The sequence below is a fragment of the Drosophila mauritiana genome, chromosome 2R (assembly GCF_004382145.1).
Source record: "Drosophila mauritiana strain mau12 chromosome 2R, ASM438214v1, whole genome shotgun sequence".
NCBI lineage: Eukaryota > Metazoa > Arthropoda > Insecta > Diptera > Drosophilidae > Drosophila > Drosophila mauritiana.
The window spans coordinates 5,363,715-5,377,000 of record NC_046668.1 but is presented as its reverse complement, the minus strand read 5'-3'; the positions used below and the strand labels follow the sequence as shown (position 1 = coordinate 5,377,000).

The following is a 13,286-nucleotide window of genomic DNA, read 5'->3' as shown; positions in this document are numbered from 1 at the left end:
TCCATCACATCAGATCTGTTTGAGACAGCCAGCTGGCTTTAATTAAGTGCATGCCTTCGCTGGCGCTTGAAGATGAAATCCTTTGACTTGCCAGCGCCTGGAATTTGCTGGCACAACAAATTAAAAGACAATTTGCATTAACCCCGGACGAAATGACACATCCGTGCGGAGTCAACAGTTGCAAAGGTATTTTCATATTAAATTACCGAAGACGAGTCTACTTGCAACAGAAATGCAACAGGACTTAATAAATTCATCAGGTTGCAGCACAAGTCCTGCATCATCATTTAGGCCAAATCGGCTTAACAATAACATGCAAATTGCTAGCAAATTATAAGCAACTGCAGTCAGGAGTAAAATGCGTCATTATGCAATTAAATCCCATTTAAATGGACATTTTCCACACACTATCTAAATGTAGATAGCAAAGGATACAAGCAAATGATTTTGAACTCAGCATCCTTTTTTTTCCAATCCTTCGCAGGCGTCCAGAAATAACTAATTACGGAAACCGGATAGCAAAGGTTAATTACGTCCCATGGCTTTGACAGCCATTTTTTCGCCTGCCTTTTGATTAAGAAAACGTTTTTTCACAGCAATGTGTTTATTGTTAAAAATGGGAAAAGCCTTAATGAACGAAGGAAGTAGATACAAACTTAGCCAATTAAGTAAACTTATAGAAACAAGAGAAAACTATATTTTTAATTATCAACTATTTTTGGGTTCACTCTTTAGACATATTACGCATACGACAAGTATGGAAAACTTGAAATAGTTTGTTTCATTGGGAGGGATGGAGGCAGATTTTATTCGATCGAGTTATTCAGTGAGTTTCAATTTTATTTGTCGCTATTTTAGAGGTGTGAATTCAAATCGCTATGGCATTTATAAGGATTTTGCAAGTTTTCATGATAAAACATTTTAGCTTATATATAGCTTAAAGTATACATATTCAGCAAGTGTGTGGCTTAGACAAACTATGACTATTAACTTCAAACGCTTTTAAATGGCAAACATGGTAAAAAGTATGTGCAAGTTATCCAACACGTAAACATAGCACTCAACCCCAGTTTATAAACAAATTTCAAATTCCAATTTTTTGTCATTGCCTTTGCCAGCACTTAGCTACCCGATAAGAGAGATAACCAAACTTAAAGTAAGCCCAGCTTCCGCCTAGAAAACAGGCCATGGTCAACTTATTGCGCTCCAATCAAACTGCATCAGTCAGCAAATCTCAATTCCACAATGGAGTAAAATAATTTCAGCATAAAGCTTTTATTCTAAACATAATTGAAAGTTCAAGAAGTTTCTAAAGAAAAGCTTCTGGCCAAGGTTGATTGGATTAGGATTAAGAATTATAAGATCAGTCTGATTCGGGACAAGATCGAGAACGGTTTCCAATTAAGGATAAGCAAAAACCAGTGTAGTGTAATAGTGTACAGATAGTGCTCGTTGTGTAAATACTTTTGGCCACCTCTGTATGTGAAAAAGTTTATAATCAAAAAATATAAAATTATATCAAAATAAATTTTTTTAAATAATTAAACAATACCAATTTTAATTGGCGCCAATTGAATTTTTAATTTTATGCTTAGCATAAAAGCTTTATGCTGAAGGTTTTTCACTGCATTATGGAATTGAGATTTGCTGACTGATGCAGTTTGATTGAAGCGCAATAAGTTGATCATGGCTTGTTCTCCAAGCGGAAGCTGCGTTTACTTTACGTTTGGTTAATTCCCTTATCAGGTAGCTAAATGCTGGCAAAGGCAATGACAAAAACAATGACAAATGAAAATTGGAATTTGAAATTTGTTTATAAAATTGGGTTGAGTGCTCTGTTAATGGGTTGAACTTGCTTGCGTAAGTAGAGTCGACTTGAAGGAACGATGATTGATTTCAGGAAAATAACTAAATACTAATAAATATTATAGTACTTAGGGACTCGAGTCCTGACTTTAATAATATGCTATGTACAAGTTAACCTTAATGTGATATGATACAAAACACTTACAGTCTATATAGCCTTACTTTTTACATAGTTCGCATTGTTGAAAGCGGCTGGGCTCCGTTGATCCACATCTCGCAGTGATATAGTGTTGAGTTTCCTTTTTAAGGCACAGACATTATGTACACCTGGCAGTACTTAGGTCACTAGAAGAGATTTGAACAGATCTATGTGGCCGACGGCTTGCCGTGCACGCGAAACCGGTAGAGGCATGTATAGGTGGGGTGGCCGTGGTTCGTCTCGATCCGCAGCTCGACGATCTCGTACGGCCGTTTGATGTCCAGGTTTTGAACGGCAAAGTACTGGAGGGAAGCACCATTGTCCTCGAACTGGTACTCGCCGAACAATACGGGTTCCTGGTCCTTCTCCTGCTCCAAGCCCTGAGTTGATGGATAAGTCGTATTAGAAATGCACCACTTCCTTTGACCATTAGTCAAACTTACCCAGATAGTGAAGTTGCGAGGAGCTGATTCTATTCTTCCTGTGGGGGATAGACTCTTCGGTATGTGCTCTAGGGTGAATCCAGTGACGTACACCAACGAGTTGAGCTTTAGCACTGTGGGAAGAAAACTATAAGGACTGTTTTAGCATTTACTTTTCACCCGCGACTTGCCTAGAAATCCGGGAAACCCTTGGAATGCCCAGCACTCCCCTGGCTGCACATTGGGTGAGATGGCGACCCGCGGCGTGTTGGTGGGATACCAGAGTGGAATTCCGAAAACCGATATCTGGGCCGACTTTGTCTGGTAGCTCTCAGTGCAACGCGTGGAAAGGATTTGGCCGCCCGCCGACTCCAGGGCGAAGTCCACCAGGCCCGTCTTGTCCGCATCGTAAATAGCTAGCACCGTCTTGACTATCTGGCGCACCTCCTCCTCGCGGATGTGGCCCTTCAGCGCTTTGGTGCTCTCGTTATGCTTGGCCTCTACAACCAGAAGAATCTCCCGTTTGAGTCGTTGGCTAATGTCGCTCATCAGCAGGATGCTCGAACGCTCAATCTCGTCGCGGATGTTGTTATTGGTTCGCTTGTTCAGCTCAAGCAGCTGCTGTTCCAGGTAGTCCTTGGCCACAAACATGCTGCGCACCCAGGTCTGCAGATCGAAGTCATCCAATTGGCCAGCGGCACCGCCAGCGGTGGATTGCTTGAATCCCAGAATTTCGACCAAGGATAGCTTGATCTGCTTGTTGAGTAGAGCGAACTGCGAGTCGTTAAGCGCAGACAGTTTGTTTTCTATTTCAGCCAGCAGCCCGTGGAAGCGCCTATCCTGGGCCAGTTCGTGCTGCTGTATGCGTTCCAGCAAATCCTCTTGGCCGAGCTTCAGATTGCTGATTGATTGGTGCAGATCGGCGTTCTCCGCTTGCTTGTCTGAGAGAGCCAACTTAATGAAGGCGATTTCCCTGTTTAGACGCTCAATTTGGATTTCTGCATCTGATGAACCGGAACTCTCCTTTGGCTCGAGCTCTCCCACCCGAAGACTAATTCGAGCATCTACAAAGTCTGCCAATGCTGGCGCAGCAAGAATACGCTCCAGCAGGGATGGAAAGTCTATCCTGTCCAGTTGAATGGTGTAGTGCGATTCGTGGAGGTGAACCTCTGATTTAATTAGCTTGGTTATCTCCTCTAAGTTAGCTTGTGATAGTTTAGCTCCATCTTGCCAACCGCCTGAGCTTTGCAGCTCCATTTTCAGTTTTATGGCCAGATCAGCCAAATCCTTTTCGCTTAGCTCCGTTTTGTGGACAATCTGCTGGAGGTTTTCCTTCATCAGCTGAACAATGAGTTGAATCTGTTGCGGTGCGAGCTCCTTGGAATGCTGCTGCATTTTCAGCTCGACCAACTGCTGCACGTAACTGTTTACATGGTTTAAGATATTTCCGTATTCCTCGGCAGTCAAGGCTTTCTGGATGTTCTGTTCAATGCTGGCCATGTTCACCTTAATGGCCTCGTCTTCCCGCTGGGAACTCCTGACGGTGGGCATTTCCATCCAACTTTTCAAGGTAGCTCCAGCATTTGACAACCGACTATGTATGGAGCCGAAAACAGCTAGTGGCAGTGGCAACAGGGCTTCCGCACGCTGAACGTAAGCACTACGTTGATCCTCCTGCAGGAGCAACCATCCTGGGGAAGGTGAAAATTAAACATAGCACTATTAGTTGGCAATCCTTCTACATTTCCAGTCCCCACCAACTTCAATTATCAACCGGACTGAGGTAACAGGGAACTCGTTTTTGGGGTTATTCCAACACAAATGCAGAAGGATAGAGTTCGATTCTGGCCAACTAATATTGCTTTGTTTACATCTTACTTACCATTTAGCGAACTTCCAACAAATGGCAAATAAAACAAACAACTCTTCTTTGTACTTGATGTTTCGTATGAAATTGTTTGCGGTTTATTTTTGTATAGACTATTACAAAGCAAACAGTGAACAAATTACAATTAAACGTTGTTTAACAACAAGTAAGATTTAGTTAGGGCATTGACCCAGACGGATAAAGGCCCTAATTGTTGGACAAGAATGAAGTTTACGTAAATGATTACGAGAGTTCTGCAATTTGAACAGCCGCGAGCTCTATCCTTCTCCCATCAGCCTGTGATGTTGCATTTTGTTGGGAATTGTGTGGGTTAGTGTGGTGGGATATGTGGGGGGCGTTTGCCTATGAATGTGGGTAAATGACAGGACGAAAAACTATAAAGTAAGTGCGCAAAACAGCGGGTCAAGCAGACGGACAAAAAACGGATCAAATGCTTTACTTTGTACTCATATTATTCATAAAGAAAGTTTCTCATATGTGTCTAAGTGCAAGGGGCGTTGCACCCAACCAGATCACTAAATAAGCAACTGCTGCAGCAGTTCGACCACCAAACGGTAGCCTGCCCATTGCAGATGTTCCCTACACACGCTCATAATAGACTTTATCATCGCCCTGAAATAACTGGCGACCCTTGTTGACCACGTTCTGACCGATGGTTCTCAAGTACAGAATGTAGTCGTCAGCCCAATCGCGAACGCGGACCGCATGCTCGGCGGCCTGAGAGCGTAGCGATTCGAACTGCTCCTGGTTCAGGTAGTCTTTCACATCGATTTTGGGCAACTCAGGTAGGGTGAATGTGTATTCGGACAGGGATTTGGGTGGGAAAGTTTCATTGGGGTGTATGTAATAGAACAGACCTGCAAAGGCAAAGCAAATTAGGCGTTTAACCTTGGCAGACGGCGAATGGAAAATAAAATATGTCATCACATGGCCACTTAAATCTCATCCGCGGGATTTCACTAACAAATTATCGATGGCGTCACGCGACTGCCAACGACCAGACGAGTTTATAAATAAAACGACTGGAGGTGATCTATATGCATACAGTATGAATTCTCGAACCGATACAAGGCCACACGCTCTAACATATTTTACTTTACAGCGAAAATCAGACGGTGCTTAGAAGCCTACTCACCCGACAGCAGCAGCAAGGGCAACAAAATCAGCAGAAATATGAGGAAGCGCTTTTTCGACTTGTTTTCCGCATCCGAGGATCGCAGCAACCACGTGTCCAAACTCAGCACCGATCCGATGAAAACATACAGGTAGCGCAGCAAACTTGCAAGTCCTCCTCCGATGGTCTGTACTATTTTCCCCCAAAGTCCAACTCGTTGACTTTGTTGGCGCTTAGAGTAGTAGTTTTGATAGGCAGTCGTCTCCGTGGCCGAGAGATTGGTCACACGACTCCACACAGTGGTAATGCTGCTAACAACCAGCTGAATGAGGCGGATGAGCCACCAGCTCTGCTTTTGCTGGCCAAAAGTGGCGTCCAGTTCATCTGCGGAGTCATAGTTGACCTGCTGGGTATACTTGGACTGGTAGCGGCGGCGGATGAACTCCTCTTGCGCAGGGTTCTGCTGGACCATGTAGTTGACCCGATCGTTATGGTTCTCCAGGCTCTTTCTGGACATGTTGGGCATGGCAACAATTCCTGGCGCCAACTGGCGTCGGTGGGGGGACAGTTCTGAGTAGGTATAGTCCGTCTTGGGAGTTTTGCTGCAAAATAGCATCATTAGTACAGTTTAAAATGTGCAGGAATGGTTCACTCACTTCCAGTACTCGCCAGCATCCCTGTACTCGATGTAGGCCAGATAATCGCTGACATTTCCCGAGCTGAGGTTTCCGTTCGATTGGTTTAGCTTTTCCTGGGCGGAGTTCAGCGTGTTTTGTGTGGTCTCCAGCTGGCTCCTGTTTCGCGGCGTCGATGTGGCGCCGCCGGATCGCTTGGTGAAAATCGACGTGACTGTGCTCGTGATCGAGTTCTGTTTGCGTTTGGCCTCCGGAGTCATGTCGTCGCTCGAATAGTCCGAGGTCAGCTGGGCGAACGCCTTTGCCCGCGTTTTCTTACTGATACTCGACTCCACTATATGCTCCTCTATTATCGTTCTGCAAAGAAGAGGTGTAGATAGTAGTTGGTAAGATTTGGGGAAAATATTTCAGTAAGTCCGTGATATCGTGCTCGGAATCGTTTGAAACGACGAGTACAGCGTATCAAAACAAAAACACAAAAATATGCTTATAATAGCCGCTGGCCTTCAGCGCAAACGACTGTTGGCCCACCCCAGCGTTCTCGATTTAGTGGCTAATACGTGAAAACGATTTCTGACGGCCGACGTTGGACTCTGAATGTCGTCATCGAGTCTTGAAGACTGATCTTCAGACCGACCAGGCTCTCTCGAAATGGGCGCCAAAAACTAACGAAGCTCGACCAGATGCCGCACCCTGTATGCGGCTTTGCCTTCGTTTTCTACCCGCTTCGAAATTCAAATTCGCGGCGAGCGTGAATAACAAAAAGGTGACGTCATGGCGGCGGCACATGGCATACATACAGTCGCTATGCATGTGTCTTACTACAGTCCAACTTGCTTAACTGGAACCAATGGTCTGGTTCAGGACCAAAGGAGATAGTTATAGAGTTTAGACTGAATTCTCCTAGATTGCCTGCTCAAAGTGAAATTGACTCGAACTCCGTAAACATATTGAATGCTCACAATTTTACTGCTCATAAGGGCTAAAAATAATGTTATGGGTTCGCGATAAAGGGCTTCGTCTGGAGGCCTATTTCGTGAGTATCCCAGACACTTACTGCACATTTGGGGCCGCCGATTTCCTTTTGAGGTGGTGCACATGCCCCTCCTCTCCGGCGTGCTCACAGTTCTCATGGTCGCAGCTCGATCTCAGGAAGGGGGTCTTGGAACGCGACCGCCGACGCGTTTCTATCTGGTATGTATTTTCGCTCATGATTAGATTCCCTCCAGTGCTCGGGCCCTGCGAAGACACAAATAATTAACATGGGCAACGATTTATTTGGAGTAAACATTAAAACCAGTCTGTGTGCTTGTGCTTGTGCGTGTGCGTGCGTGCTAGGCGTGGGTTGTTTACAATTGGGCAGCTGGAAAACATTCGGCCTATGTGCTCTTCACTTCAATGCTCGAGTGCTTTCCGAAACGAGCTTTCCCCGCCACATTAATGCCGCATTATGCAATGCAATGCGTGTGGAAATGAGCGCAGTGCCCGGTTTTTAATTAGAATGCATTGGGGAGGTAGTTAAGTAGGCAGGCCCCAAAGACCGCGTCTAAAAATAGGCCGGAGCATTTCGGATCGCGAATTGCTGCCAGTGACCGTGGGGATCCATTGGTGGTGGGCCACATAGCCGAAAACGACGCCCGCCCGACCTTTCGAGCACAGATGTTGACTCCAGGGGGCGGAGAAGGGGGTGACGCTACAGGGTGCTCCGGCGGACCACGCCATCCGCAAACAACGCGCGATAATCAATACAATGGCTTACTGCCCAAAATGAGTTTGCAGCACAGGCGCAAATATTCGTTGATTCCGTGATTCGGTGAAATGGAAACCCAAACAAGTTTTCCACAGCTGCGTCATAACGTACATGTATGTATGTATGTATGTACGTGGATGTAAAAATGAGGCACGCACGCACACAAACAAAAACTCCGCACACTGCTTCGGGCAGTTTGCCCGCAAATATGTCACATACTTAGTAATATTTCTGGTACTGTCGCACTAATGAATTCCTGCGTTAAATAGCTGAATATGAGGTTTGTTTGCAAGCGCCGCGACCGTTTTAAAAATAGCCTCCACCGTCACGACGGCAAAATCACGTCTATTCCGAGCGGCGAAAAAATTGGAATGGCTTGTGAACGGCGAAGACACATCAATTATTCTAGCGAACATCGATGTTCCCCAGCCTATCGATTGTTCGCATGGATCATTTGCGGGGAACGTTGTGAAATGGAATTTGTTTTCATTATCCCAGAGAAATATTTCGAATAAAAGTTTAATTTTTTACACTTGTATCTTATGTTGAACAAATCTAAATATGATATTATATGAAATAAATATAAATATGAAATCTAAATATAAATTTGTTATAAACCGTTCAATTTGTTCCACCCGTTTTACAGGGATGTGCTAGATTTGCGTCATGGCAGCTTTGAGCTTTCTAAGTATACTTTCAGATATCTGATATCTATATCTCAACGTTCTATATATATTTATTTAAACGTATTTAAAATTAAATGAAATATCGATAGCATTGCGGACATTTAGCGATGTCTCAAACCACTCGGTATCCGGTTAAGGGAGTTGACAACCCTATGCAATAATACCACAACAAATCAAGAATTTATTCTTGTGATTTGCCTTTCAAAGCCATAAAATATGATAGAAATAACGTGTAACGATCGTCTTGGCAAGAAGGTAAGTAGCCAAGTACCTAAGGCAACTGCAAGCATGGTTGACAAACGCTTAACCCACAGGTGCGCGTCAAGTGCAACCCGGACGACACCATCGGGGACCTCAAGAAACTAATCGCGGCACAAACGGGCACAAAGCACGAGAAGATTGTCCTGAAGAAGTGGTACACAATCTTCAAGGACCCGATTCGCCTATCCGACTGTAAGCCCTTGAGTAGTCTCCTTGTAACGCCTTGCTTTAGCCGCATTTCTTTCTCGCTTTCTCAGATGAAATCCACGATGGCATGAATCTGGAACTTTACTACCAATAAAACTGCAAGGGAGTACCGTTCCTGTGTCGAGTTTGTCTACTTTTTATAGCTTCTTTAATAAATAAACAAATTTTGAATAATGTATACTAGCTGCATATTATTAGTGTGGGTTATGTGCTGATTTTTAAGGTCAATTTGTAATAGTGAAGGAATCTCAAGTATATATATTATTGATTAAGCTGTATTAATCCCTTTTTATACCTTACTAATAAAAAAAATAGTTATATTGATGAATTGCAATTACCAATTGTAATGTGCGTTTAATGCGCCCCTTCGACTCCGCCCCTGTAAAATTGGTATTATTTTCAGCGTCTGTTGCGGCGTTGCCAGATCGCGTCAAAGGCGTCCATAGAAAGAACAACAAATATTGAAAACAGCGCATTTAAGATTCAGTGGAAAATGTCCATGATTCCATTCTTTCCCACGCTCAAAGTCTCCGTAGCCAATCGCTACTGGTTGGACATGGCTCCTGCCTCCGTAAACGAAGAATCGCAGACGCGGCGTTACGAGGATGAAAGGAGCAACTGGGTGAGTTCTCTCCCGACACCGCTTTCTGTATAAATTGTTATAAACTTAAACCGTACAGCGAGAGTCCCTTAAGACGGCCGGCACAGATCTGCAGCCGCTGGGCAAGATGCTCACCATACCCGGAATTGAGACCGACGACGAGGATGGTGAGTACAGCAGGACACTGCATTTGGATTACCATTATCGCCCAATTCCTCTCCTGCAGCCAACGATGACAGCGAGGACACGGACAGTCACGATGAGGAGGATGACGAGACGAACGACCGCGTCATCCCGGTCACCCAGGACTTTTACTCCGCCGACGACATCCAGATGAACGACGAGACCTCGCCCACAGCCCCCTAAATGAAGGGGAGTTCCCTGATTGCCCATCACAATGTCGTCCGGCTGGTGGATACACAATTATTTATTTTCGCGTCTTGTTCCCTTTACAAACTGTAATAACAAGTGTCGGATACTTTAGGCTTAAATAAATTATAACATAGTAAGCATGTTGGCTGGAGGAGTCTCCAATACACATTTTCGGAGGCTTAGCTCACTGGTTAAGGACAGCAGGGGACGAACTGGGAGTAGAGGACTAGGGCCCTACTTGTGCAGCGCCGCCGTCTCCAGTTTCGGAGCCGGCTTGGAGGCCAGGCCCGAAAGCAACTTCTTGATCTCAGCGATGGCCCGGCCGGGATTGAGGCCCTTGGGGCAGGTGCGCGTGCAGTTCATGATCGTGTGGCACCGGTAGACGCTGAAGGGGTCCTTCAACTTGTTCAGACGCTCGGCGGAGTTCTCGTCACGCGAGTCGATGATCCAGCGGTAGGCCTGCATCAAAACGGCGGGGCCCAGGTACTTCTCGGCGTTCCACCAGTACGAGGGGCACGAGGTGGAGCAGCAGGCGCACAGGATGCACTCGTACAGGCCGTCCAACTTGGAGCGGTCCTCGACGGACTGCAGGTACTGGGCCTTGCCCTTCTTCTCGCCCGCCTCGTTCCTGCAAAGGTCGTGGTATTAGTAACCTTCCAGTACGTAGGGATTGCTCCCACTTACTTTCGCTGCAGCCAGGGCTGGATGTTGCGGTACTGCTCATAGAAGTTGTTCATGTCCGGGACCAGGTCGCGCACCACGTACATGTGGGGCAGCGGGTACACCTTCAGCGACTTGGAGGTGTTGATGTCGATCTTGCTGATGCAGGCCAGCGTGTTGGTGCCGCCGATGTTCATGGCGCAGGAACCGCAGATGCCCTCGCGGCAGGACCGCCTGAAGGTAAGTGTGGGGTCCATCTCGTTCTTGATCTTGATCAGCGCGTCCAGCACCATTGGGCCGCACTCGCGAAGGTCCACCTCGTAGGTCTGCATGTACGGCTTCTCGCCGGCGTTGTCCGGGTTCCAGCGGTAGATCTCGAACTTCTTGATCTGCGGCTCCTGGGCCTCCTTCGGCTGCGCCTGCTGCTCCAGCTGGGCGGTGCCATTGCTGATGGCTCGCATCTGCAATTTCGGAGAATCACGCCATTACCCATTTTATCCAATTCAGGTGCCGCTGAAAAAAAGGTTTACATAACAGCTTCTGCCAGTTGGCAGTTCCCCCAATTACGGAGTGCAGTTTGCGTGTTTATCTGTGGCGTTTCTATCCCGGACCCTCTACTTCCCCACTTCCGCCTTATATAATTGCACGGCCCAAAAGCCGCCTGCACCCCCGCCCCACCACGCCCCTGAAATCTTGGCCAGAAGAGCCCTGGGCCACCGGGCGCTCCACTCACCTGGTTCCTGGCCACCAGGGATCCCACGCGGCTCAGGATCTGTCTCGCCTCGGTCGCCAACATTTTCGTTGTGGTTTCTGCTGCAATTGAAACGGCACTGCGTTTGCAATTATCGATTTGCTGAGAGCAAATTTAATGTTTTTCTTATTTGCGTACAAAAAGTTGCACGAAACTGGTGATGCAGTGTGACCGTGGCGGCCTCGGAGCTGGGAAACGTACTAAAATATACCACGCGCGCACTGGTCACACAGCTCGTAACGTATTTGCACCTTTGAATTTCGTTTACCAGTCTATTTAAACTAGGAAAACACTTAGAAAACTCTTATTCGATAAAACTAATAAATTATGTAAGCTACAGCTTCTTCCGCAAGTATAAGCTTTAAAGCAATAAACATTGTTGGAGTTACTTAATAGTGCCTAATAGCTTTGTATAAAAATCAACTTAATGCTCTGATCACAATGATTCATTGTATTATATGTATATTTCCAACATAACGTACTAAGACTTGAAAAGAATTAAATGATTTCAGTAAAATAATAGTCAGCCACTAAAGTTGATATTCGAACATACTTTAATAAGTAATAAGTAGTAAGACGGTTTTCATACCTACCCTAATCCGTCGAGTAAAGGAGTATACTAGATTTCCCGAAAAGGATACAGGTACTCAGGTAGATGAAATCGTCTAATTAGTAAGGAAATCAACATGAACGTCGAGTTATTGGGAACTATAAGTGCTAAAAAGTTATAGAGCTAAACAGGTAGATTCACCTTCTTTCCAATTTCGATCAATGTAACAGAGAATGTCACTGAGTAGCGGGTATTTGTTAGTCGAGGAACACGACTCTAGCGTTCTCTCGAGTTTTTTTTATGACTTTAATGGCTATATTGTTCTGGCATTGGAGAAACCCTGCCCTTGCGGGTACTTCGCAAGATCGTGGGCCAACTATTATGCAAAACTTTTTAAATGGCGTTTGGCAAGTCCTGAGACAGCAGCACGCCGCCTTTGTCAATTGTTCAGTGACCTTTTGTTGTTGGTAAAAGTTTGCGGGCTTTCCCGACCCGCCCGCCCCACCCCTTTGTCATTCGCACCTAGAAATGGAAAGCCCAGGTGAAGTGAAAGGCAAGTGGGTCTGCAGTTCGCTTTATGAGCCGCTGCCTGGGAAGAAAGCGGTGGAAAAAACTTTTTCAATGTTAGAGCAAACACGGGCAGCCACTAAAGTTGCCACCGAAGGCTGGATTCCGGCCACAACTTCTCGTCCGCCTATTAAAAGCAAATAAAAACAATGAGCGCGAAACTTAAATAAAACCGTTCGAGGGAAGTGAAAAGAAGGATTTTATTTGTGTACTCGACCGAGCACAAAGCGGCGAAAGTGAGGTCATAAAAGCGTCCTTGGATACATCTCATCGCACACTGCGAGAAAACACTATGAAGTTCGAAAGTAACACTTAGCGTGTTCGAATTAATGATAGCAAACAGCCATTAGATAATTCCTCTCTGTGCATCCAGTGGCCTGTTTTGATTTCCATTTAAGAGCTGCTAATGCAAATGCGAATGTCTGGGGAGTGTTGGGTAATTAATCAAGCTTGCGCCCCAACTGTTGCCTACTTTTGCGAGACGAGACGAGACGAGACGAGAAAGATGGCCGAAATCAATGGAGCCCACAAGCGAATGGCTTATGGGCCGCATGGGCGTATACTTGATAAAGTACCAGGTCCTCAGCTCGTTTTCCGCTCTTTAACTTGAACGTTAACTTTATTTGCGTGTGCCATTTTGGGAGTGACGCAAACCCGGCAGATACACACCGCATTTGTTTGCCTTAAATCTTTATTTTGGTGGCCTGGCCGAACTTGCAGCCACTCAATGATTTCAGCTCAAGTGCGGAAAAATGATCGATTTGTTGATACACCAACCATTTATTTGCCATTCGTGGCGTAGTCCGAGTGTGCGTGT

The 13,286-nt window shown here is 45.7% G+C and overlaps 4 protein-coding genes across 5 annotated transcripts; 2 read left to right on the top strand and 2 right to left on the bottom strand.

Moving 5' to 3' along the window:
- Positions 1-1,548: 1,548 nt before the first annotated feature.
- Positions 1,549-8,215, bottom strand: LOC117135940. Of its 2 annotated transcripts, XM_033296520.1 has the most exons (7): positions 8,034-8,215; positions 7,122-7,303; positions 6,086-6,421; positions 5,451-6,031; positions 2,619-4,118; positions 2,449-2,561; positions 1,549-2,385 (listed from the first exon to the last, which is right to left on the bottom strand). In XM_033296520.1, exons 2-7 carry the CDS (start codon positions 7,274-7,276, stop codon positions 2,173-2,175), a joined length of 2,898 nt encoding a protein of 965 aa, XP_033152411.1. In that variant the 5' UTR covers positions 7,277-7,303; positions 8,034-8,215; the 3' UTR covers positions 1,549-2,172. The 2 variants fall into 2 exon arrangements, with proteins under 2 accessions (XP_033152411.1, XP_033152412.1); XM_033296521.1 differs by lacking the exons at positions 1,549-2,385; positions 2,449-2,561; positions 2,619-4,118 and adding an exon at positions 4,354-5,172 and having other exon boundaries at positions 8,034-8,204.
- Positions 8,216-8,635: 420 nt separating this feature from the next.
- On the top strand, positions 8,636-9,146 carry LOC117136514 (ubiquitin-like protein 5). Its single transcript, XM_033297458.1, has 3 exons — positions 8,636-8,755; positions 8,815-8,953; positions 9,019-9,146. The coding sequence occupies exons 1-3, from the start codon at positions 8,717-8,719 to the stop codon at positions 9,060-9,062; spliced, it is 222 nt and encodes a 73-aa protein (XP_033153349.1). The 5' UTR covers positions 8,636-8,716; the 3' UTR covers positions 9,063-9,146.
- A 246-nt stretch (positions 9,147-9,392) lies between these two features.
- LOC117137318 (anaphase-promoting complex subunit 15A) lies at positions 9,393-10,078 on the top strand. Its single transcript, XM_033298702.1, has 3 exons — positions 9,393-9,590; positions 9,649-9,736; positions 9,796-10,078. Exons 1-3 carry the CDS (start codon positions 9,462-9,464, stop codon positions 9,933-9,935), a joined length of 357 nt encoding a protein of 118 aa, XP_033154593.1. The 5' UTR covers positions 9,393-9,461; the 3' UTR covers positions 9,936-10,078.
- On the bottom strand, positions 9,979-11,528 carry LOC117137317 (succinate dehydrogenase [ubiquinone] iron-sulfur subunit, mitochondrial). Its single transcript, XM_033298701.1, has 3 exons — positions 11,335-11,528; positions 10,626-11,062; positions 9,979-10,569 (listed from the first exon to the last, which is right to left on the bottom strand). Exons 1-3 carry the CDS (start codon positions 11,395-11,397, stop codon positions 10,176-10,178), a joined length of 894 nt encoding a protein of 297 aa, XP_033154592.1. The 5' UTR covers positions 11,398-11,528; the 3' UTR covers positions 9,979-10,175.
- Positions 11,529-13,286: the final 1,758 nt, after the last annotated feature.